At 41.4% G+C, this 22251-nt stretch overlaps 1 protein-coding gene across 2 annotated transcripts in view; it reads left to right on the forward strand.

Moving 5' to 3' along the window:
- Positions 1-19018, forward strand: part of myzap (myocardial zonula adherens protein) — a 97883-nt gene extending 78865 nt beyond the window's left edge. For both annotated transcript variants that reach the window (XM_063065736.1, XM_063065737.1), the window contains 7 exons: positions 710-835; positions 2254-2382; positions 6947-7041; positions 8560-8665; positions 9899-9982; positions 11717-11817; positions 15175-19018. In XM_063065736.1, coding sequence (XP_062921806.1) covers positions 710-835; positions 2254-2382; positions 6947-7041; positions 8560-8665; positions 9899-9982; positions 11717-11817; positions 15175-15259 — 726 coding nt within the window. In that variant the 3' untranslated portion in view covers positions 15260-19018. The remainder of the gene's footprint in view (positions 1-709; positions 836-2253; positions 2383-6946; positions 7042-8559; positions 8666-9898; positions 9983-11716; positions 11818-15174) is intronic.
- Positions 19019-22251: the final 3233 nt, after the last annotated feature.

Consider the following 22251-nt stretch of genomic DNA (forward strand, 5'->3'; position numbering starts at 1 on the left):
TACAGAACATTTTTTTACTTGCAGAGTAGAAGTAGGTGCAGTTTTGCGGAGGTTGAGGTTAGAGGTAGGTGTTTAACACAAAGAGCGCCTGGGATACACTCCGAGGGTGGTGGTAGATGTAGATACATTGGAGTCATTTAGGATAGGCACATGGATGAAAGAAAAATGGAGCCCATAGGCCATGTAAAAGGGAGGGGTTAAATTGATCATCCAATAGGCTCAAGGTCAGATCAACATCATAGGCCAGAGGGCATGTTGTTCGATGTTCTGTTTACTTATTTTGAAACAGCTGAACCTTTTTAGCTTAAGATTCACAACCTCTGCAACCCAACAAGTATTTCAAACCAATCTGTCATCTAGTGTTTCGAGAAACAATGCTGAGTTTCCTAGAAGTATTTGGTAGTTTGACTCTAAATTTTGAAAGCAACTACCATTATTTCTTCTTGAGAGAGACCCACTGTTGAAGGACCTTATTTGTTGCACTGAATACACAATGTATCCTTCATGGCAGGGATAATGGTTTAATTATTCAAACTGGGTCAGCTTCAATTGAGAATGGCCCCTTTGTTTCTTTACTTAAGCTTGCACACTTGCTATCTCGTCCACCGTTACCTCGCGCTGATTTCCAAAATAGTACAGTGTTTTGATATTTTGAAACTGAGCATTTCCTTATTTACTAAACACTTCATTTCTTGTCAATGTATTACAGATAGAAACTTCTCAGGAAGCCAATGCCAGTGCAATGAGGGAAATGACCAGAAAACTTTATAACCAATATGATGATAAACTGAGAGAAGCGGAACAGAAACATCAGGCTGAAAAAGAAGCTCTTCAGGTCTGACCGGGTACTAGTGGCGTGCTTCCATTCTCAGGGTGTGAGCCAGTTACCCCCTCACCTCTTGAGAAGCTCATGCTCCACTCTTCTCATTCTCACTTTTTCTTAAATTTCAAAAACAGATTTCATCCTATCCCTCTCCCCCTCTCCCCCTCCCCCTCTCCCCCTCCCCCTCTCCCCTCTCCCCTCTCCCCTCTCCCCTCTCCCTCTCCCTCTCCCCCTCTCCCCCTCTCCCCCTCTCCCCCTCCCCTCCCCCCTCCCCCCTCTCCCCCTCTCCCCCTCTCCCCCTCCCCCCTCTCCCCCCTCTCCCCTCTCTCCCCCCTCTCTCCCCCTCTCCCCCCCCCCCCCCCCCCTCCCCCCCTCCCCCCTCCCCCTCTCTCCCCCCCTCTCTCCCCCCCCCCTCTCTCCCCCCTCTCTCCCCCTCCCCCCCTCTCTCCCCCCCTCTCTCCCCCCTCTCTCCCCCCTCCCCCCCTCTCTCCCCCCTCTCCCCCCCTCTCTCCCCCCCCTCCCCCCTCTCCCCCCCTCTCCCCCTCTCATATAAAATCTATCTATAGCTATCTACCTACCTCTTTCTTAATGGACATCTCAATGTGCTGGAAGACCAACAAGTTTCAGGCAGACCAAGGGACCTTCCAGCAGCTCTTGATGTCTATCCTGGTGTGTGCCCCATTCTCACTCTCCATTTTGAAATAAGAGTAATGAAGTGAAGTCCTGCGGGAAGTTCCTCAATAATACAGCTTTTTACAACCCCATCTCAATGACACTGCCATCTGCTACTGGAATGAGAATATTAAATGAGAAGTGATTTAGGAACTGGCTAAAATACCCATTGAAAGAAGGTCATATTAACTCACACTTTGTGACTCAGGGTTATTGGAATTTGGGAAGTGTGCCCCGATTGGGTAAAAGTTGCAAAGAGAGTAAAAATGGAAAATGAGAAATGTGTCTGAACTTGCAGAAAATCAGATGATCCAGTGGCAGAAACAAACACCTTGGCAAAATTTTCTGGTGGAGAGAGCCCATACTTCCCTCCAAATTTGGAAATAATTTGAGGCTAAAATTATTAATGATCCTTAAATGACCCTCTTATTGTGATGGCGAGTTTAACTGTTTGTAAATAGACATTTTTTGATACAACAAAGTAAAATGATTCTGTTTAAAGTACAACAGTTTGTGAAGGTCCATTTAGTCAGTTAAATAGAGAACTCTAAGCCAGGAAATTAGGGGAGAACTTGATGAGCCCAATATGAGATCACAGATAGAATTGCCTTTACACGTGGAGAGCAGGGTCAGGTGCTCAGGATCTAGGCACAGTTTTTTTTTGCGACTTTATGTTAACTCCAGCACAGTTCTGTGGCTCTGTGCTGAGAACCAGAAATGATGGGAATGCAAATCAGGGTTTTCTTTTTTTATTGAAGGCACGAATAAATCAAGCTGTCCATGAACTGAAGTTAGCGAATGAAAAGGTTTTGGCAGCAGAGCAGAAGATCGCAGAAAGGGATCAGAGGATTCAGGAGTTGGATCAACTCACTGCCCGAATGTTGCAGGTATTATGAAGTTGCATTATATTTCTTCAGTCATTGTGGGGACTGGACTACTGTCCAGCTGACTGTCTTCTGCTGTTACTATCTTCAAGCATGGCTTGAGCAGACTGCCTTGATGATCTGTTTTAAACCCCAGGGAAGACAACTGCATTCTTCATCCAAATCCTACAATGCCTCCAGGTCCTTGGGTGTGAGAACGTCCATCTAGTATGCCAAATGTCAACACATCTCATCAAAAATATATGTTGGTATGTTAGGGCTCCTTAAACATATATCTATTTGGTGGAGTGAGTGTAAGTTTGCACAATTTGTTTAAAGAAAGAGATACCGGCGTCTGAATTACAATGATTAAAATGAAATGGGCTGTTTGCTGCTTTCAAATTCTAGTGTGTGGATTTTCCTATCAATATTAGCAAGCTGAATGAAATTTGGACAAATATTAAAACATCCCAATTTCTGTGGGAGCAATGAATGGAAGTAATGAAGTGCACTCTGGTACACATGAAAAAGTGCAGTGAGGACTTTGTTACTTCAACAGCAGGAGAAAGCCACATTGAAAGTAATCAGACTGTAGAATCAGTTCTGCATTTGGAACCAGCCAAACTAAACATAGGTTCAGACCTATGATAAGGTCAGGAATTCCCAGTAGTCTTACAGGTTCTCCTAAGGACTCATTTCGAAATAGACACTACACTACATATGGAAATATTTCTGAGGTTGGTCACCTACTTATGACATCAAGAAGCCGATTCAGTACCTTGGCTCAACACTGGCTACCAGCTCACTGCTGACATCTGGAGGCGAACCTTTGATAAGACAACTACATCGATACTCAACATTCAAACCCCAGGAAAAAGCACAAAGCACTATGACTGATATTCTTCATGTTCAATATTCAAAGTAAATTTATTATCAAATTATGTATATGTCACCATATACTACTCAGAGATTCATTTCTTGTAGGCATTCACAGAACAAAGAAATACGACAGAATCAATGAAAAACTAAACACAGACAGACAAACAACAGGAGTACAAAAGACAAACTGTGCAAAATGCATACAAAACTAAATAAAACAAACAAATAAATAATACTGAGTACATAAGAACATTAGAAATAGGAGCAGGAGTAGGCCATCCGGCCCGTCGAGCCTGCCCCGCCATTCAATAAGATCATGGCTGATCTGTCCATAAACTCAGCTCCATCTACTTGCCTTTTCCATATAACCCTTAATTCCCTTACTATGTAAAAACTTATCTAACTGTATCTTAAATATATTTAGTGAAGAAGCCTCAACTGCTTCCCTGGGCAGAGAATTCCACAGATTCACCACTCTCTGGGGAAAACAGTTTCTCCTCATCTGTGTCCTAAATCTTCTCCCCTGAATCTTGAGGTAATGTCCCCTAGTTCTAGTCTCACCTACCAATGGAAACAACTTTCCTACTTCTATCTTATCTATCCCTTTCAAAATTTTGTATGTTTCCATAAGATCCCCTCTCATTCTTCTGAATTCCAGAGAGTATAGTCCCAGGCGACTCAATCTCTCCTCATAGTTGTAGGGTCATTGAAGGTGAGTCCATAGGCTGTGGAATTAGTTCAGAGTTGAGGTGAGTGAAGTTATCCATGCCGGTTCAAGAGGTAATAACTGATGGTTGAAGGGTATCAGCTATTCCTGAACCTGGTGGCATGGGCCCTGAGGCTCCTGTGCCTCCTTCCTGATGGCAGTAGCAAGAAGACAGCATGGACTGAATGGTAGGGACCGTTGATGATGGATGCTGCTTTCTTGTGACTGCACTCCTTATAGATGTGCTCGATGGTGGGGAGGGCTTTTCCTGTGATGGACTGGACTGTATCCGCTACTTTTCATAGGGTTTTCCATTCTTGCACATCGGTGTTTCCCTACCAGGCTCCGATGCTACCTGCAGCGATACATCACAGTGAAGTTTGTCGAAGTTTTAGATGACACACTGAATCTGCATAAACTTCTAAGAAAGTAGAGGTGCTGTCATGCCTTCTTTGTAAAGACATTTATGTACTAGTCCCAGTACAGGTCCTCTGGAATGGTAGCACCAAGGAATTTAAAGTTACTGACCTCTTCCACTCCAATCCCCTAATGATGCCTGGCTCATGGACCCCCAATTTCTTCCTCCTGCAGTCAATAATCTGCTCTTTGGTTTTGCTGACATTGAGTGAGAGGTTGTTGTTATGATACCATTCTACCAGATTTTCAGTCTCTCTTCTATGTGCCGACTCGTCACCACCTTTGATCCGGCTAATACCAGTAGTCTCATCAGCAAACTTAAATATGGAATTGGAGCTGTACTTAGCCTCACAGACATAAGTATAAAGCAAGTGGAGTGGCTACACACAAAGTCATGTGATGTACCTGTGAGGATGATGATTGTGGAGGAGATATTGTTGTCAATCCAAACTGTCTGGGGTCTGCAAGTGAAGAAATTGAGGATCAAGTTGGACAAGGAGGTATTGAGGTCCAAGTCTGGGAGCTTATTGATTAGTTTCAAGGGGATGGTAGTGTTAAATGTTGAGCTGAAGAACATCCTGATTTATGCATCTTCACTGCCCAGATGAAGCAGGGCAGAGAGAGAAGCTAATGAATGGCACCTTTTGTTATATTACTGTGATGTAGCATGTGTTATATTGTTGCCTGTGATGTTACCAACTGAACCTTAGGCTCTGCCTGCTCTCTCAGGATGATAGATGTCCCATGACACTATTTTGAAGAACAGGAAAGGTTGGTAGTGGTTTATTATTTTCACATTTACCGAGATAAATGAAAAGCTTTGCTTGTACGTATCCAGACAGATGATTACATTGAGATGGTGAGAGTGAAATGTGGACTGCACAATGCAGTGTAGAAGCTCCAGGGAAAGGGCAGTGCTGGTAAACAAATCAAGTGCAAGTGCCATAGTGAGGTAGATGAGGAGATCGAGAGTTTACCTTTCAGTGTAAGGGAGGGCTGGAGTTCCTGGATTCTCAGAGAATATTTATTCCTCAATCAGCACAACTAAAATTAATAGTTACATTTCTGTTGTGGAACCTTGCTAAGCATGATCCCCACATTGCAGTCTGCATTTCAAGCAAAAAAAACTTTGGCTGTAAAGAACTCTGGGATATCTAGAGGTTTTGATAGGTTCTTTATAAATGTCAATCTTCCTTTTGTTATATTTACATGTTAACATCTATTTGACCAAGTAGTCAACAATGTCTGATTTAGATCAATTAAAAGAAGTGAGTAAAGGCACATGAAGATTCAGACTTTTTCTATGAAAACAGATTTTTCTGCACAAAGCTCCCAAAAGAGATAATTTTTTTCCAGTTCTGTCATGTGATGGGATTTCCAGATGGACAGAGGAAAAGATTCAGAAATGTTTCAAAGCTTTTTGAAGTGTTGTAAAGACTCTACCTTTCCTGGGATGTTGAGGCTCTATGAGGAGGGGTGGTGAGATGGTATATAGACTGTATATAAAGAGCACACAGAAAACCAACTAAGTGACAGAGGGATGGAGCAACTCATTGCCTACCCAGCTGCTACCACTCTCCCTTCACCCCCTCAACAACCACAATTACCACCATCATGCCCCTCCTGCCCCATCTGTGGAACAGCCCATAATTCTCATATACCCCATATTCTCATTCAGACACCTTCCAATCCAATAAGCCATCGTGGAAACAAATAATCCTTAATCCTGAGGGACAATTTAAGAATCTTTAGTAGTCTCAAATTTGTTGCTATCTCATCCACCTCTTCAAAAAAGATGCCACAGTGTTATGTAAGTTGAATTGAAACTAAAGATATCTGATTCCCTTTTGATATGTCCCTCACACTCATTGAGATCGCAATTGTATTTTGAGAGCTCCAGTGGGGGGGACGGGTGGTTACTGAGGTTATCTTAATCATAGGAGGTTTGCCTGCAGATGTAAGGATCTGTAGTGTACTCATTGGAGCCAACTTCTCCAACTTGTCCTAAGTCAGTGTGGGGTTCCCTCCGACTAGGCACTCCTGACTGGTTACCTTAGTTCAGGGAATAGCTTCCAGATTCATCCATGTCTGATGCTCCACTCAGCCCAAGAGCTCCTTATGCTTAGATTACAAAGTAATCAAGACTGGGAGTGAAAAAGGTCCATGCCTGGTGTTTGGAATAGGATAAGGATGTCAGGGATGTAGCACATGAGGGCTGGATGTGTGATGTATGTTCAGAACCAAATTTCCCACCTCAAGCCTGGTCCCAATGGACATACATGGATGCGTGTGTATGGGGATAAAATGACCAGCTTAGGTAGAAGAATGGACACAATGTGTAGACCTACATCCCAGCATACCAATTACTGCAACAGAGGAAGAAGGAATCTCATGTCCAAAATCAGGAGAATAGCTTGCCATTTCTACTAACATTATTTAAATATAAACCAATTAACCATTTGGAAAATGAAACTACAGATGATCTAAAGTATAGGAATGTTCAGTGTGTTTTGAAGATTGTCACTTCTATTTGAATGAAATAGCTTTAATGAAGTGATCTGACCAGTGTCTGATCCCTTGTTACAGGAGCGTCACCTCTTACAGCAGAGGTTACAGGAACAAGAGGAACGGATCCGACAGCTCAGACAGAGAGATGAACCAGATGCACGGAACAGTGAGAGGTGCAGATAAATCGAGTCCAGCTCTGCATTCTTCACAGATGTGCAATGCAATCTCATAATTCAATTACATTTTTTCTTATTTTTCAAGCAAGACTACTTATTTACAGTCTTAATTATGTAAACAGTTCTGTGTTAATTAATTCCCTGTATATTACTATAACCTCTCTCCTTCCTGGAAAAATCCCTCAAGTGTAGTAACATTTCTGCACTACATTTATAATGCTGAAACTTCCATATAACACTTACCTCATTTTTTATTGTTAATAATGTTAACTTATAGAAAAGTGAAGTGAAGGGCTGTGATTGGCCACAGGGTTGCTGCACAATACTTTCACTCCTGACTGGTGCATTTAACTTCACTCTGCTGCCCCATTTTAACTGTCATTATAAAGTTACTTGTTATGCCCTTAAGCGATTCCATGCAGCTCACAATCAATAAATACTTCTGAGTGGAGTCACTATTGCTGAGGGGGCAAATGAGGCAGCCAAAATTCACCAGATAGGATTCCAGAACCAGGAACATTGTACATGTTCAGTTAATTTGTTTGTGGTTGTGTTTATCGTGAGTGAATTGTAACCAGGACCAAGGTGGAGTGCCATTCAACTGATTCCTTCCACTTGAACAGGTATATTGGGATGGGAAGGATTGGTTTGGTGGAGCAATATTACCAGTTATTTGTATATTTCAATCCAATTTGTGAGTCTGGTCAAAATTTGGAAGATTTGTCTGGTAACTAAACACATGGTGAGATATGGAAAGTCATTTTGAGAATGCTTAAATGAAGACAAGTTGTTGGACAGTGATTCACCAGACTTCTGGTGAGATAGACTGGTGTTACACAGATAAATATAAAACATAAACAAGTCAACGTGATGGCAGAGGGTGTCTGAATACACAGAAAGATAGAAGATGGAATGAAGCAGTTTATTTCAAATTGTTCAGTCAAAATTCCAGTGGGCATCAGAAACCCTGATAATCCATGGAATCTCATCTCTTTACTTGGTAGTGTATTCCTGCCCTCAATAATCTAAATTATTGTTTCTCTCTCCTTCCTTTCCCTTCCTCCTCCCTCACTCCCATTTTCCACCTCTTCTCCTTCCTTTCATCTCTTCCTCCATACCCCCATCCCTCCCTCCCTCCTTTCCTCTCCCACTCTTTCTCTCCCCTACCCTTCTCTCTACTTTTCTCTGCCTCTATTTTTCTTTCATTGTCTCCATGCGGGAATAGGTTCTATCTTTCACCAAGAAGCAAAAAACTCCCAAGCTTACTATACCCCCTCCCCCATAGGAATAGAATCCCTCTGGGCCTCTTGCACCTTGCTCCAATTATTTAATTGGAATTTCGCCTATTGACTTTGGCAATTGGTAATCAATCATATTACATTTCATGAGGCACTTCAGTAATGGGGAGGAATGTGGGGGCAGAGCAGGGGCAATCTCACCAGCCAGCAGATTTATGATCTTGTGGAAACCTCTGCATCACTTGACATAATTTCTGTTCATCCCTGGCTGTGTCAGGTCCCAGAAAGCGGAGGAGGAAGCTGCCAGTCTGAGGGAAAGAATTCAACACCTGGACAACATGGTACACTGTCAACAGAGGAAAGTCAAGCAAATGATTGAAGAGGTGGGAAAGAGACAACGGTTCCTCAGTTTGATGTATCACTGTGTCACTTTTTTAAAAAGCGCATTAATGTTATATACTATACATTAATAGCACACTTACATCCGTGCGTTTAGAAAACAGTTCAAACCTCAGCAAATTGCTTTGAACCTTTTACATTACCAAATTGTTGTCAAGATGTTTCCTATTTTATGCATTAAGGAGCAATGTAGTGGGCTTAGTCCATTCTGATTTGACATGAGTGGTGCTGATAGGGTCTACAATGATCATGCTGGAATTGAAGATCGCGGTTATATCCCATTTCTGGTTCCTGTGCTGCTTGCCTGAAAACAGCAATGGCTTCAGTTCATGCAATAGTATGAAGAATGAATGGCTTTAATAGGGCAGTCTTTTCATAACATAACCGGATGGCTGTGTTTTTTGCCACTAGAAGCTGCCATGGAGCTGAGTTGGCCAAGGACTGGAGCTGTAAAAGACTGGCCAGCAGGAGGAGCTGTGTTTCTGTGTCTCCCTGTTCCTTTCTTTTTGGGACAGAAAGTTTGTCGGTACTTATTCCATGCCTGTCATCTGACAAAAATTCAGTGCTGAAAGCCAGTTACTGGCACACTTACTTATGCACAGGATATGATGTTTCCCATCTTTAATTGCACTCAAGGTGGTGGAGAGCTACCAACTTGAAACACTGCAGTCCCTCTGGTGTTGGTCCTCGCAGAGTGCTGAGAAGTGGAAAATTCCAGTACAATGAAATTGTGGTGCTACATTTCCAACTCCGAATGTTATGTGATTTGCTCTCCTTGCCCTTTGTTGTAGAGGTCGTGGGTTTGTGAACTGCTGTCAACCATGCCCTGGTAGTGAACTTTGTGTTACAGGTGACATGGTGAAGGGAAGGTAGGGATGCTTTAATGCAGTGGACGGAGTGCAAATCAGGCTTTTCTTGTCAGCCTCTGCCTTTCTGGCTGTGGCAGTGCACTTCAATTGTATGTACCACTGACTCTGAAAAGTTACCAATGAAGTAGCTTAGAATGGTGCATCCAGGAAAATCAAGGATAGTTATTTTGATGAAGAAGGCACAATGTACAACTCTACAGCAACCTCAGATCAAATACCACATTGTTAGAAACGCTCAACTCATTACTGAAATCCAAACATTGACAACTATTAACAACGTTGCTAATGTTAATGTGTTGGTGAGGCTGACATTTCTGCTGTATGTTGATTGTTGTTTTGGAACTCCAGGTTGAAATTCTTAAGAGCAAAATCCAACACAAAGATGCAATTATTGAGAGCATGCAGGAAAGGATATCTTTCTTGGAAGCTGAGGTAAGGTCTTAAATATTTCCTGTATATTTAAAAGCAAATTCTCTTTTTAATAATGACCTTCTGATAGACAATTAAAGAATTTCTTCAATACGAGCTTTTCCACTGCCTTTAGCCCACTTCCACCACCCTAAGATTATTTTTAAGAACTTAAGATATTAAAGAATTTTTTCCATTAAATAAGTTCTTTATTTCAATTTTGGTCTTCCTTCTGGTTCACTTGCAACAGTGTCCTAAAATTACCATTTCATTCCTACAACCTTCTGGGTAGTGGCAGACATGTGGGAACCCTAAAAGGGGACTTTGAATTAGGGACGGAAGGCTTGGTCAGGGCGACTGCTCTTGAGTTTTCTCCTCTCCTCCCTGACGACACAATAACAACAACCTACCTTAATAAACTTGGATAGATAAACTCAGCAATGTCCTTCTTGGTCGTGGCAACAGCTAAAGCTGGATGTTGAGCCATATGAGGGATAGAAAATTCAGAAAAAGTTTGGAACTCAAGGACGACCATAGGGCTGTGAGGGTGTTGGGGGAGGGGGATTTTCGAGGTTATTCTGGAGCATGAGGTCTAGGTAACTGAAAACATAACTCTGAAATGTGGACCAGTGGGTAGGAGGACCAGAGAATTTTGTAAAAATCCATGGAGGTACGAGGTCCTGAGGGAATTTAAAATGAGCATAAGAATCATGTGTTGGGATTATCGGGGAGTGGAGGTCAGTGGGCTATGATGGAAGAGGAGCTGAGTTTAATGAATTGACATTGTTATGGCCAGGTACTAAGAAGGTAAGAGTGAGATTCAAGTTCACGACTGGTGCCAGGCCAATGTCACCGGGTATCCAGCTGCACCAATTCTTTCAGGAACTAAAGCAGAAAATCTGTCAATGATTTTTTGCAAGTAGTCAGTAAAAATACAAAGTAAAAGCAAGAAAACACTTAAAGGTTTGTATTTCTGCAGAGCTGGTGTCCTGAACTGAAAACTTTTGTATCTTGATTGTTGAGAATGAAAAAGAAATAAAGAACATCTTTCAGGATATGCCTTACACTGGTAACATTAATGTTTCTAGTTCTGAGGTGTTTGTTTACAGAAGCTCACAATGGAAGTACAGTCCTGGGCCATTAGAATTGTTGAATCATGTGGAATACTGACCAGAAACAGGGCCCACTGAGAACGAGCAAACCACAAGTGCCCGTCTTCACACTATTCCCACCCTAACTCATTGTTGTTCTCCCCACAACAACCCCGGTTCCTATTTCTTACCAACACACTTGGCCAATTAAGCTGCTAACCTGCACATCTGTGGGAAATGGGAGGACTCTTGAGCACAGAGAGGAAACGCACACAGTGAGAGGGAGAACACACAAACTCCAGTTCTAACAATGGCAGAGAATGGCACAGGAGTATGGGTAGACGTTGGGATAGGAGTAGACCTCAGGTGGTTATCCAGAAAATAATCAATAATGAAGAACATTTAAAATAGGAGCAATGCAGTAGGGTTATAGATTATAAAGTAACATGACCTTATACTAGTAGAAGTCCTATAGAATGAATTATAGATCAAATTGAAGTGTATACATGAATAAGTGACAATAGTTGAGTTCACAGTTTTATTAATACAAAGTATTAATTGATTTCTCTACTCAGTTGTGCACATCCCTGAATTCAGATGTAAACTTCCTCCAACAACTAAATGCTAATCATTTTCATGATGTGTTTTTACTGGTGCATTTCTCTAGAATAAAGAACTACAAGACAAATTGGACTACATGATGTCACTGGATCAACAGAGAATTGTGGAGACCAGGGAGCAAGCTGTATCCTGTGATATTCCCAGCAGGTAACCTCTGACCCCTGCTGCTCTTCTCCAGCAATATCTTGGTATAAGAAGAAAGTGACCCTCCAGTGGAAGTTAAAATTTAATGTCTGACAAGGGAGATGCAGGATTCATGGGGCTGGGGTGGAGGTATTGGCCCATTCTTATCAGTGCTCAGGCAGAAAGGTGGTAATGCTGAAATTAATTCACCTTGCTTCAGGAAGGGAACAAAAAATATTGCAAACACAAGAGATTCCACAGATGCTTGAAATCCAGAGCTCATATACAAAATGCTGGAGGAACTCAGCAAGTCAGGCAGCATCTACGGAAATAAATAAACGGTGGAAGTTTCGGGCCAAGACCCTTCATCGGGACTGGAAAGGAAGGGGGCAAAATAAAAATGTGATGGGGGAGGAAGGGGAAGAAGGACAAGCTAAAAAGTGATAGGTGAAGCCATGTGTGTAGTAAAGATAAAGGGCTGGAGAAGAGGGAATCTGATAGGAGAGGGGAGTCGACCATAAGAGAACGAGAAGAAGGGTGTGTTAGGCAGGTGAGGAGAAGAGGAAAGAGGTCAAAATTGGGGAATAGAATAAGAGGAGGATCGCATTGTTGAGCACCTCCGCTTCATCTGCAAAAAGTGGAATTTTCCAGTGGCCAACCATTTTAATTCCTATCCCCGATTCCATTCCGACATGTTAGTTAATGGTCTCCTCTACTGCCATGATGAGGCCACTCTCAGGGTGGAGGAGCAACACCTCGTATTCTGTCTAGGTAGCCTCCAACCTGATGGCATGAACATCAATTTCTCTTTCTGGTAATTTAAAAAAAAAATTCCTTCCCCTTTTCCTCTTCTATTCCTCACTCTGGCCTCTTACTTCTTTTCCTCACCTGCCTTTTACTTCCCCCTGGGTCCCCTCCTCCTTCCCTTTCTCCAATGGTCCACTCTCCTCTCCTATCAGATCCCTTCTCCAGCCCTTTACCTTTCCTACCCAACTGGCTTCACCTCTCACATTCTAGTTATCGTCAATCCACTCCCCCCACATTCCCTTTTTATTCTGGTATCCTCCCCCTTCCTTTTCAATTCTGATGAAGGGTCTCAGCTCCGAACGTCGACAGTTTATCTTTTCCATAGATGCAGCCTAGTCTGCAGAGTTCCTCCAGCATTATGTATGTTGCAAAAATGATTGCATCTTCATGGTTCATTCAGAATTATTTTCCAGCAACTGACGTATAGTCACTCTTTTATTGGAGGGAATGTGCGCAGCAAGGTCCCACAAGGTCTCTAGACAAGGTCAGGGCACAACAGAGTGCAATTGTGCTTCTTTCAGACAAGAGGCTAGGAATCTTTTAATGCACCAGAGAAGATGAACGGGGCTGTTCCACGATTTCACTGAGAGTGGTGCACCGTTACAGTACTACATGGGAGAAATAGCATCAGATCTCAGGAGTGGGACTCAAGTACAACAGTGACAATGCATTGCTCAGAGATTCATGCTGCAAATATTTCAATCCTAACAAAATTATTTAAAGCATAAAGCAGAAATAACTGCATAGTTTGAAACGTAAGCAGAACTTCATGAAAGTGCACAGAAGTAGGCCATTCCTCCTGTGCTGACTCTTTGAAATAACTCTCCAAGTAATTTTGTTTGCCTGTTGTTTTCTCATCAACTGGCAGTTTTTTTTGCTTTCAATTGCATAACCAATTTCACTCTGAAAGTTATGATTTTCTTCCACCATTCGTTCTAATATTGTGCTCCGGATTAGAATGAAACTTGTCTCATTCTCTCCAGTCCTGTCACCAGTCATCGAGGATCTGTCACTTCAGGTCACTAGATCTCCTGCCACTAAAAAGAGATGTTTCTAATGAAACGCTTCATAGTTCTCAGCTACCAGTCAATCTCCAATCATCCTTTGCTACTCTGAGGAGAAGGCCCCCATCGCTACATAATTTAAGTCACCTTTCTCCCTCATTTACTATCTTAATAAATCTCTTTGGTGGCCTCCCCTAGCTCCTTGATGCCCAGAACTGAAAAAAGGTGCTTTAACTGGAGTACAACCAGGCACTTCTGAGAAATTAACAGAACTGTGTTGTCACTCTACACCTGTGAAGAAAACAGACAAGTTAATTATGCAGAATAGCCAATGAAAGGGTGTAAGTATGAAATGGCAAAAGGTAGGAGGGAACCAAGGAGAGAATGTGGAAATCAGCCAATAAATATATGTTTGAGGTACAGCAGCAGAAAACTTCTAAAATCTCACTGATTACAGATTCCAAAACTCTAGCCTGCATCTGGGAGACAATGTTTGCATTACTGGGGGTTATTATGCAAAGTGCTTTTAATAATCTTCATCACTCTTCATTTTGATGGCACTCCTGTCGGATGCACATAAAGTGGTTTTATGTGGTGTTCACATGGCAAAAACCTAGGGTGCCAGAAGTTAAAATAATCTGAGCCTCCCTATTGTGCTGCAGTTCAGTATCAAAGCTGCTCTGCTGGACAAGGATAAAGGACACCCATTGGAAAATGGCTGGGACCCTCCAGGAGAATGTAGGTCTAACTCTGACTGCTTTTAAACTTTTGCCTAAAGCAGAATCCTCCAAGAGGACTGCAACCTCATTGTGGTTTAGAGGCCTGAGTACCTCAATGACCTGGAGAGCTACGTGGGCTGGAGTCCGGGCTCTTGGTAGGGTCACCCAGGCTAAACAGGTCAAAGGATAGAGGACGGACTAAGAGTGGTCCAGTGGTCCTCCAGGTTCGGGGGTTCAGCTCAGGGCTAACAACCCTGACTAGAAAAACAAAATTGTTATGGGAACAGCAATGAAGAGTCCTTCTATATTTGAATGTGATGGTAGTCCGGGGTCTCCACCCAGAACTTGCATGACTGAGAGTAGTGAAAACCAAGAGGAAGCTACTGGCAGGAAGAGGAAGGCCTGAATGCCAGCAGATGGAGTAATGGGCGGTAAGTAAGTAAAGCAGACTCACCTTGTGGTTATCTGCACAGGATAGACAGACAGTGATAAGTCCCAAACAGTCACTTTTTAAAAAAACTTCTTTGACTTTTGAAACAAGAAGCAATAGGGGTGTTTTTTTTCCCCAGAGCCCACAGGAAATCACACCCATCCGATCATTTGTGCTTCCTTAACTCTCTTCGCGGCGATTTATCTGCTGCACACTTGTAACTCGTTCACTCCCTCCACCAGCCAGCTGCTGCTTCTGAACACCTTCATGGAGTTATTGACTTGCTTGCAAGTTAGGTGTGGGTCTGGACAGCAGGCTGTTTGACCAAGTTGCACCTCCAGTTAAGATCATGGTTCTTTCTCTCAAATGTAGTGTGTGGATGAAAGCTAACGAATGTATTATTTGCAATTTATTGGCACAGGATTACTCCAGCGACAAGCAATCACAATGTGTCCACCCCGTATATGAGGCTCTTGGAATTTAGTCTACAGAAAGAGACACTCTGATCTTGCTCTTTTAACGCTACTGATGTCCGGTGGAATGTGTGGGCAATCCAACAGCAGCCATGCTTCAACTGGTTTGACTGTGTTGGTGTCTCACAGAAGTGGTTTGGTAACGTGAGTGCAATAGCATTAATGGCACAATGAAGCCTAATGTCTCTCTGCATCAACCCGTGCACATCAAACTGTATGTAAGGTGCATGAAATGAACAAAAAATAATGCAGTATTTATTTTCAATATTTTTGTAATACAAATTTTCTGCTTGTTATTTTGGTTCAGGAACTGAAACTAATTATTTTTAAGGTGATATTTTCCTGCATTTATATAGTTTTCAATTAAGCTGTTGCTTAATTGAAAAATAATTTCAGCCACTGTTCAACTTTGTGGGCTGAAGGCCCATGTCATGCTGAGCTGTTCTAAAATTTGCTGCCTAGTATTTAACATTGGAGCTGTATGTGAACCATTGTTGTTCTGATTCATTCTCAGAATAACTTACTATTAATTCTGAAGTGAAATCATGTTCCACATGGTAGCATTGAGAGCACAGCCTAATGGAACCTTACTGGAGAGAATTGGATATGGATTTGTAACAATACTTCTGAGTGGGACTCGATGGATAGTAGTCCAAAGGAGTTGGGGGAGGAGAGGTGTCCTATTTAAGATGGAGTTCAGAGCAGGTTTTCTCTCTTGGGGGGTTTGTGAGTCCAAAGGCCAGTGAAATCAGAATCATTGAATACGCTTGAGAAGAGGGATATGAACGTTACTGGCAACAGGCAGCAATGTGGAGCTTAAGTCATAATTTTTCAATGGCAGTACAGGCTCGAAGGGCTGAGTAACCTTCTCCTGATTTGTATTCTGTCTCTAATGGAGCTCAAACCAGTGACCTATTGCCACCAGGGGGCGCTACGCTGGCTATTTGATTGGTAAAAGTTATAAATCACTGATTGGTTTTCAAGATAACAGAATGATAATGGAAAATGGATGGGCAAGGTGCCATAAGACAAGACTAACTTCAAATTTATCACTGTCAAGTAACCTGCTCACATCTCTGTGACATCAGTTAGGCTAAATGCCGAATAAATTGGTTGTATTGGTAATCCTATCATGAAGAGAAGTATATGTAAAAGTTGCAAACTAGATCTAACTCTGATTCCACAATAAAGTTTGCAGCTTCTTCTGTCTGTTTAAAAGGAAGTTGTTAAGGTAGGCTTCTGCTGTTTACAGCTACTTTAATAATGAAATATTTTGTTAAGTAGCACCGATGAAAGGACACGCAAACTGCTCACATGGGATAATTCACTACTTAAATTTGAGTGTGTAATAAAGTTGTTGATGTAACTTTATACAGAAAGGCAGAAATCTTCAGACCCTGTTACTGAGATGAAAGCAACTACGATGCCATAAAATGGAAGAGAAGTGAACTGCTGAAATCTGGTTTAAGTTAAAATTCTGTGTGGCTTGGGGCAGAATTAAATGAAAACAGAAGTAGTGTTAGGAACCTCAGCTGAGGTAAATAGTGGAGACCAGTCTGCCCACTGAATTTAACTGTATTCCATGCTATCCAAACATATAATGTTATCCTTAAACGAACATCAGCTTATTTGAGTTTAAAATCACCTTAATTTATTTGATCAAAGGATAGAATTTACATTTAGTTATTTCCTTCCACTAACTCAAACCCTCCAAAAGCGTTCTCTAGCCAACGTAGCGCCAAAATGGGAACATCCCACACAATTAAAAAAAACTTTAAACACCAATTTTGTTGATACTAGTTGGTAGGTGAGCATTTTAAGTTGCAAAGGAAGCGGAAGGATTGAATGACACATATGATGGAGGAGCTGGCTGAGTGAAAGTGGTGAAAGATTGTTAATTACACCTGGTCTGTCCGGGTGAGGTGTAAATGGTGGGAGATGAACAAGGACAGAGAGAAACAATCCTGGCATTGAGGTTATGAAAATCTGTAGTTACTGGAGATATTCAGCAAGGCAGACGGCATCTGTGGGGACAGAAAAACAGGTTTAACATCACAGCTAGTTCTGAAACAAATCAAAGACTCGCTACCTAAAATTGTCGATTTCAATGTCGGGTCTCGATTTATCAACCATCAGAGTGCATTATCCATACCCCACCGCACCTCGCATCTTCAGTTCTATTGTGCAGTAACCAGTAGGCCTGTTTATGTATTTGCATCTCGTGGGTGGGGCTTGAATTTATTACTCATCAGCAGTAGAAACATTGTCCTTTTTCCAAAGCTGGAAGTGATCAGCTTCCAAGAACTCTCTGAGGTTGAGGCGGGGACTCTCAAAACATTTTGAGAAGCATCTTGACAAGCACTTGAATCATGAGGCAGAGCAGAGTACAGACAAGCGTAGTTAAATGGGGTTAGTACAGATTGGTACTTGATGGTTGTCACAGATGGTAGGCTGAAGGGCCTGTTACTAGGCTATATGACACTATGATCCGGTCAGACAGACTGATCATTTCCATCACTGCCATGCTTAATGCATTGGTAGAGGTCACAGGAGAGTATTATTTACAAATATATTTGAGCACCATTTTTAAAAGTGGATTCTGTTGTATTTAATATTCAAAAGCAACAATGACCGAATTGGTCAAAGGAGAAAGTTCCCATTTCGGATTTAGCCAGAGGGTTTTCTTCATGTAAAACAGAGCTATTTCCTTGTTATATGAGTGTGGCATCACTGTTAGAAGAAACCAGATCCTGTGCATGTTATTCCAGCTTGCTTATTGACGTCACATTGTATGCTTCATTGCTCGTATTGTAAATTCTACAGCTGTAGACCTAGTAATGAAAATAAGGAAATCTTTCCACCCTTTCGCATTGTTACAGTTAGTGAAAACAGGTGGGCTAGCAGTTAATGAATGCTGGAAATCTCAACACATTTACATGTGTGTAGGCATCCATTTCATAGATGCAGAAACTTCCCACCAAATTCCTGGTACATTTGCGCTAATTAGGCAGAGAGAGCAGGTGCACATTGAGAATTCCCACAAAACTGCTAATAAATCTGTACTAATTACCAGTCAGAGTGAGGATAAATTCATTGAAAGAAGCAGCAGGAGTTGGCTGCAGTTTTCTGGTGAGATTTTCTGGCTTGCTTTTGGGCTCATTTGCACTCTAACCACACAACCACCCAACCACCCAAATTGTGTATGTACATATTCATAGTGGACAACGATCATTACTTGGTTTGTGATGGTCACATCATTTGTATATTTAAATATATTGTATGCAATAGAATGATTTCAATAAAAAGATCTTCATCCACTCTTTCAATATTGAGATATCAATATTTTTATTCAACAGCTATCAAAAGTCTATAAGATAATATATAAAAAACAAAGGTACAACCTAATTAATAAAAAGTTATTGGAATATTGTAATTTCATTAACAATATTTTATATTTAATTCTTTCTAATGGCAAAATATCATTTTAATGTATTCAATATAATAAATGAAGATTTAATCAAATACATTGCATTTTGTCAGTTTTGTCCAATCTGATATAACCAATTTAAAATCTCAGCTTAAAAGTCACAAAAATTTACTATTTTAAAAACTTTTCTCCATGGTCACTCTATCTAGGCCTTTTAAAATGCATGAGGTTTCAATGAAATCCCCTCCTCATTCTTTGGAACTCCAGTGCGTACAGGCCCAGAGCCATCAAACACTCCTCATATGCTAACCCTTTCATTCCCAAGATAATTCTTGTCAACATCCTCTGAACTCTTTCCAGTGTCAGCACATCCTTTCTTAGATATGGCTCACAATACTCTAAATGTGGTCTGGCCAACACCTTTTAAAGTCTTGGCATTACATCTTTGCTTTTATAGTCATAGTCATAGTCATACTTTATTGATCCCGGGGGAAATTGGTTTTCATTACAGTTGCACCATAAATAATAAATAGTCATAGAACCATAAATAGTTAAATAGTAATATGTAAATTATTCCAGTAAATTATGAAATAAGTCCAGGACCAGCCTATTGGCTCAGGGTGTCTGACCCTCCAAGGGAGGAGTTGTAAAGTTTGATGGCCACAGGCAGGAATGACATCCTATAACGCTCTGTGCTGCATCTTGGAGGAATGAGTCTATTCTAGTCCTCTCAAAATGAATGCTAACATTGTATTTGTCTTCCTTGCCACCAACTCAACCTGCATGTTAACCTTTCAAGGAATTCTCCACTCAGACTCCCAAGTCCCTTTGCACCTTTGATTAGAAAATAGTCTATACCTTTTTTCTTCTTCCACGACTTGACTCCTTCTACCAGAATCATGAGCATGCACTTCCATATAGTGTATTCCATCTGCTACTTTGCCCATTCTTCTAATCTGTCCAAGTCGTTCTGCAGACTCCCTGCTTTCTCAACATTGCCTGCCATTGTATTCCCTGCAAACTTGGCCACAAAGCCATCGATTCCATCATCTAGATCATTAACACATAATGTGAAAAGTATCGAACCCAACACTGACCCTTGTGGAGCACCACCAGCTGCTGACAGCCAACTAGAAAAGTCCTCATTTATTCCCACTCTTTGCCTTCTACCAGTCAGCCAATCTTCTGTATATGCTAGTATCTTTCCTTAAATACAATAAGGTCTTGTCTTGTTTAGCTACATGTGCAGCATCTTGTCAAAGGCCTTCTGAAAGCCCAGGAAAAAAACATCCACTGGGTTTCTTTTGTCTATCCTGCCTATTACTTTCTCAAAGAATTGCAACAGATTTGTCAGACAAGATTTCCCATTAAGGAAGCCATCCTGACTTCAGCCTTTTCTATCCTGTGCCTCCATCCTTACTAATGGACATAAAAGATGCTGGTGAACGCAGCAGTATTTTTTGTGTGTTGCTTGAATTTCCAGCAATCTGCAGATCTCCTCGTGTTTGCGTCCTTACTAATGGATTCTGATATCTTGCCAACAACTGAAGCCAGGCTAACTAGCCAATAATTTCCTGACTCTTGCCTCATCTATTCTGAAAGATTTGAGTGACATTTGTGAATTACTAGTCCTCTGGAACAATTCTTGAATCTAGTGATTTAGACCATAAGATACAGGAGCAAAATTAGGCCATTTGGTCCATCCAGTCTGCTCCCCATTCATCATGGCTAATCCATTTTCCTCTCAGCCCCAACCTCCTGCCTTCTCTCCATATCCCTTCAATCCCTGACTAATCAAGAATATACTAACGTTTGCCTTGGGTATACCCAATTACTTGCCCTCTACAACTGCCTGTGGCAACAAATTCCACAGATTCACCACTCTCTGGCTAAAGAAATTCCTCCTCTTCTCCCTTCTAAATGAATGCCTTTCTATTCAGAGGCCGTGTCCTCTTGTCCTAGACTCCCCCACCAGAAGAAACATCCTCTCCAAATTTACTCTATCAAGGCCTTTCAATATTTGATAGGTTTCAATGATGTCCCCTCTCCTTCTGGAAAGATCGCTACTAATGTCTCCACAATCCCTTCACTACCTCTTTTGTAACCCTATAGTGTAGCCCGTCTGGTCCTGGTGACTTATCAACATTCATATCTTTCAACTTCCCAAGCACCTACATCTTAGTGATAACAATTCCACTGACTTCTTCCCCCTGACACTCTGGAATTTCTGCCATGCTGCAGGTGTCTTCTTCAGTGAAGAATGATGCAACTACTATATTGTCCACCTGCCATTTCTTTATTCCCCATTGCTACCTCTCTGGAGTCATTGTCCAGTGGTCTGATGCCCACTCTTGTCTCTCTGTTACTTTTTATACAGTATATCTGGGGAAAAAAACTTTTGGAATCCTCTTTTATATTATTTGGCTAACTTATCCTCCTATTTCATCTTTTTTCTCATTGCTTTTTTAGTTGGCTTCAGTAAGTTTTTAAAATCATCCTAATCTTATTGTTTCCCAGTAATTTTTGCTATTTTGTGTCTTTGACTTCCCTCATTAGCCATGGTCACCTCATCCTCCCTTTAGAATACTTCTTTGGGATGAACCAATCCTACATCTTCCAAATTACTCCCAAATCTCCAGCCATTACTGCTCTAGGTCATCCCAGTTCGTGTCCCCTTCCAAGCAACTTTGGCTAGCTCCCCTCTCCTGCTTTTGTTGTACCCTTTACTGCACTATAATACTGATACATCTGATTTTAGTATCTCACTTTCAAACTCTAATACATTCTGTTGTATTATGATCACTGCCTCCTTAGGGTCCATTTACCTTAAGCCCCCAGTCAAATCCGGTTCAATCCAGAATTGCCTTTTCCTGACTGGACATGAACGCAAGCTGCTCTAAAAAAAAAACTATCTTATAAGTATTCCACAAATTCCTTCTCTTGGGAACCAGCACCAACCTGAATTTCAATCTCCTGTTGTAATTTGTACCTCACATTCTGGCTACTGTTTTGGATCTTTTTACACTTGCAGTTTCTTAACTCTACTCACAGGAATTCTACAATTTCTGATCCTCCTTTCTAAGAATTTTATTTAATTTTCACCCACCTCCTCTGCCCACCTGCCTGTCCTTTCATTACGATGTATCCTTGGATATTAACCTCCCAGCCATGATCATCTTTCAACTACGACCCATAAAGATATACCTGCTCATTTTTTAACTGTGCTACAAGAACATCTACCCTATTTTGTATCTGAATGCACACAGTATATAACACCTTCAGTCTTGTATTCACCACCCTTCTCTTTGATTTTGTCTCCACGTTGCCTGACGTTACATTCTTATCCCTTTCTAAACTTGTATTTTTCTTTATTCTGGAGACTTCCATAATTTCTCCTGCACACTCATCCTTTTTATTTTATCCATTCTTTTCTTTAACCGGGGAATTATAGATCGGTTAGCCTAATGTCGGTGGTGGGGAAACTGCTGGAGTCAGTTATCAAAGATGTGATAACAGCACATTTGGAAGGCGGTGAAATTATCGGACAAAGTCAGCATGGATTTGTGAAAGGAAAATCATGTCTGACGAATCTCATAGA

This window comes from Mobula hypostoma, chromosome 13 (genome assembly GCF_963921235.1).
Source record: "Mobula hypostoma chromosome 13, sMobHyp1.1, whole genome shotgun sequence".
Taxonomy (NCBI): domain Eukaryota; kingdom Metazoa; phylum Chordata; class Chondrichthyes; order Myliobatiformes; family Myliobatidae; genus Mobula; species Mobula hypostoma.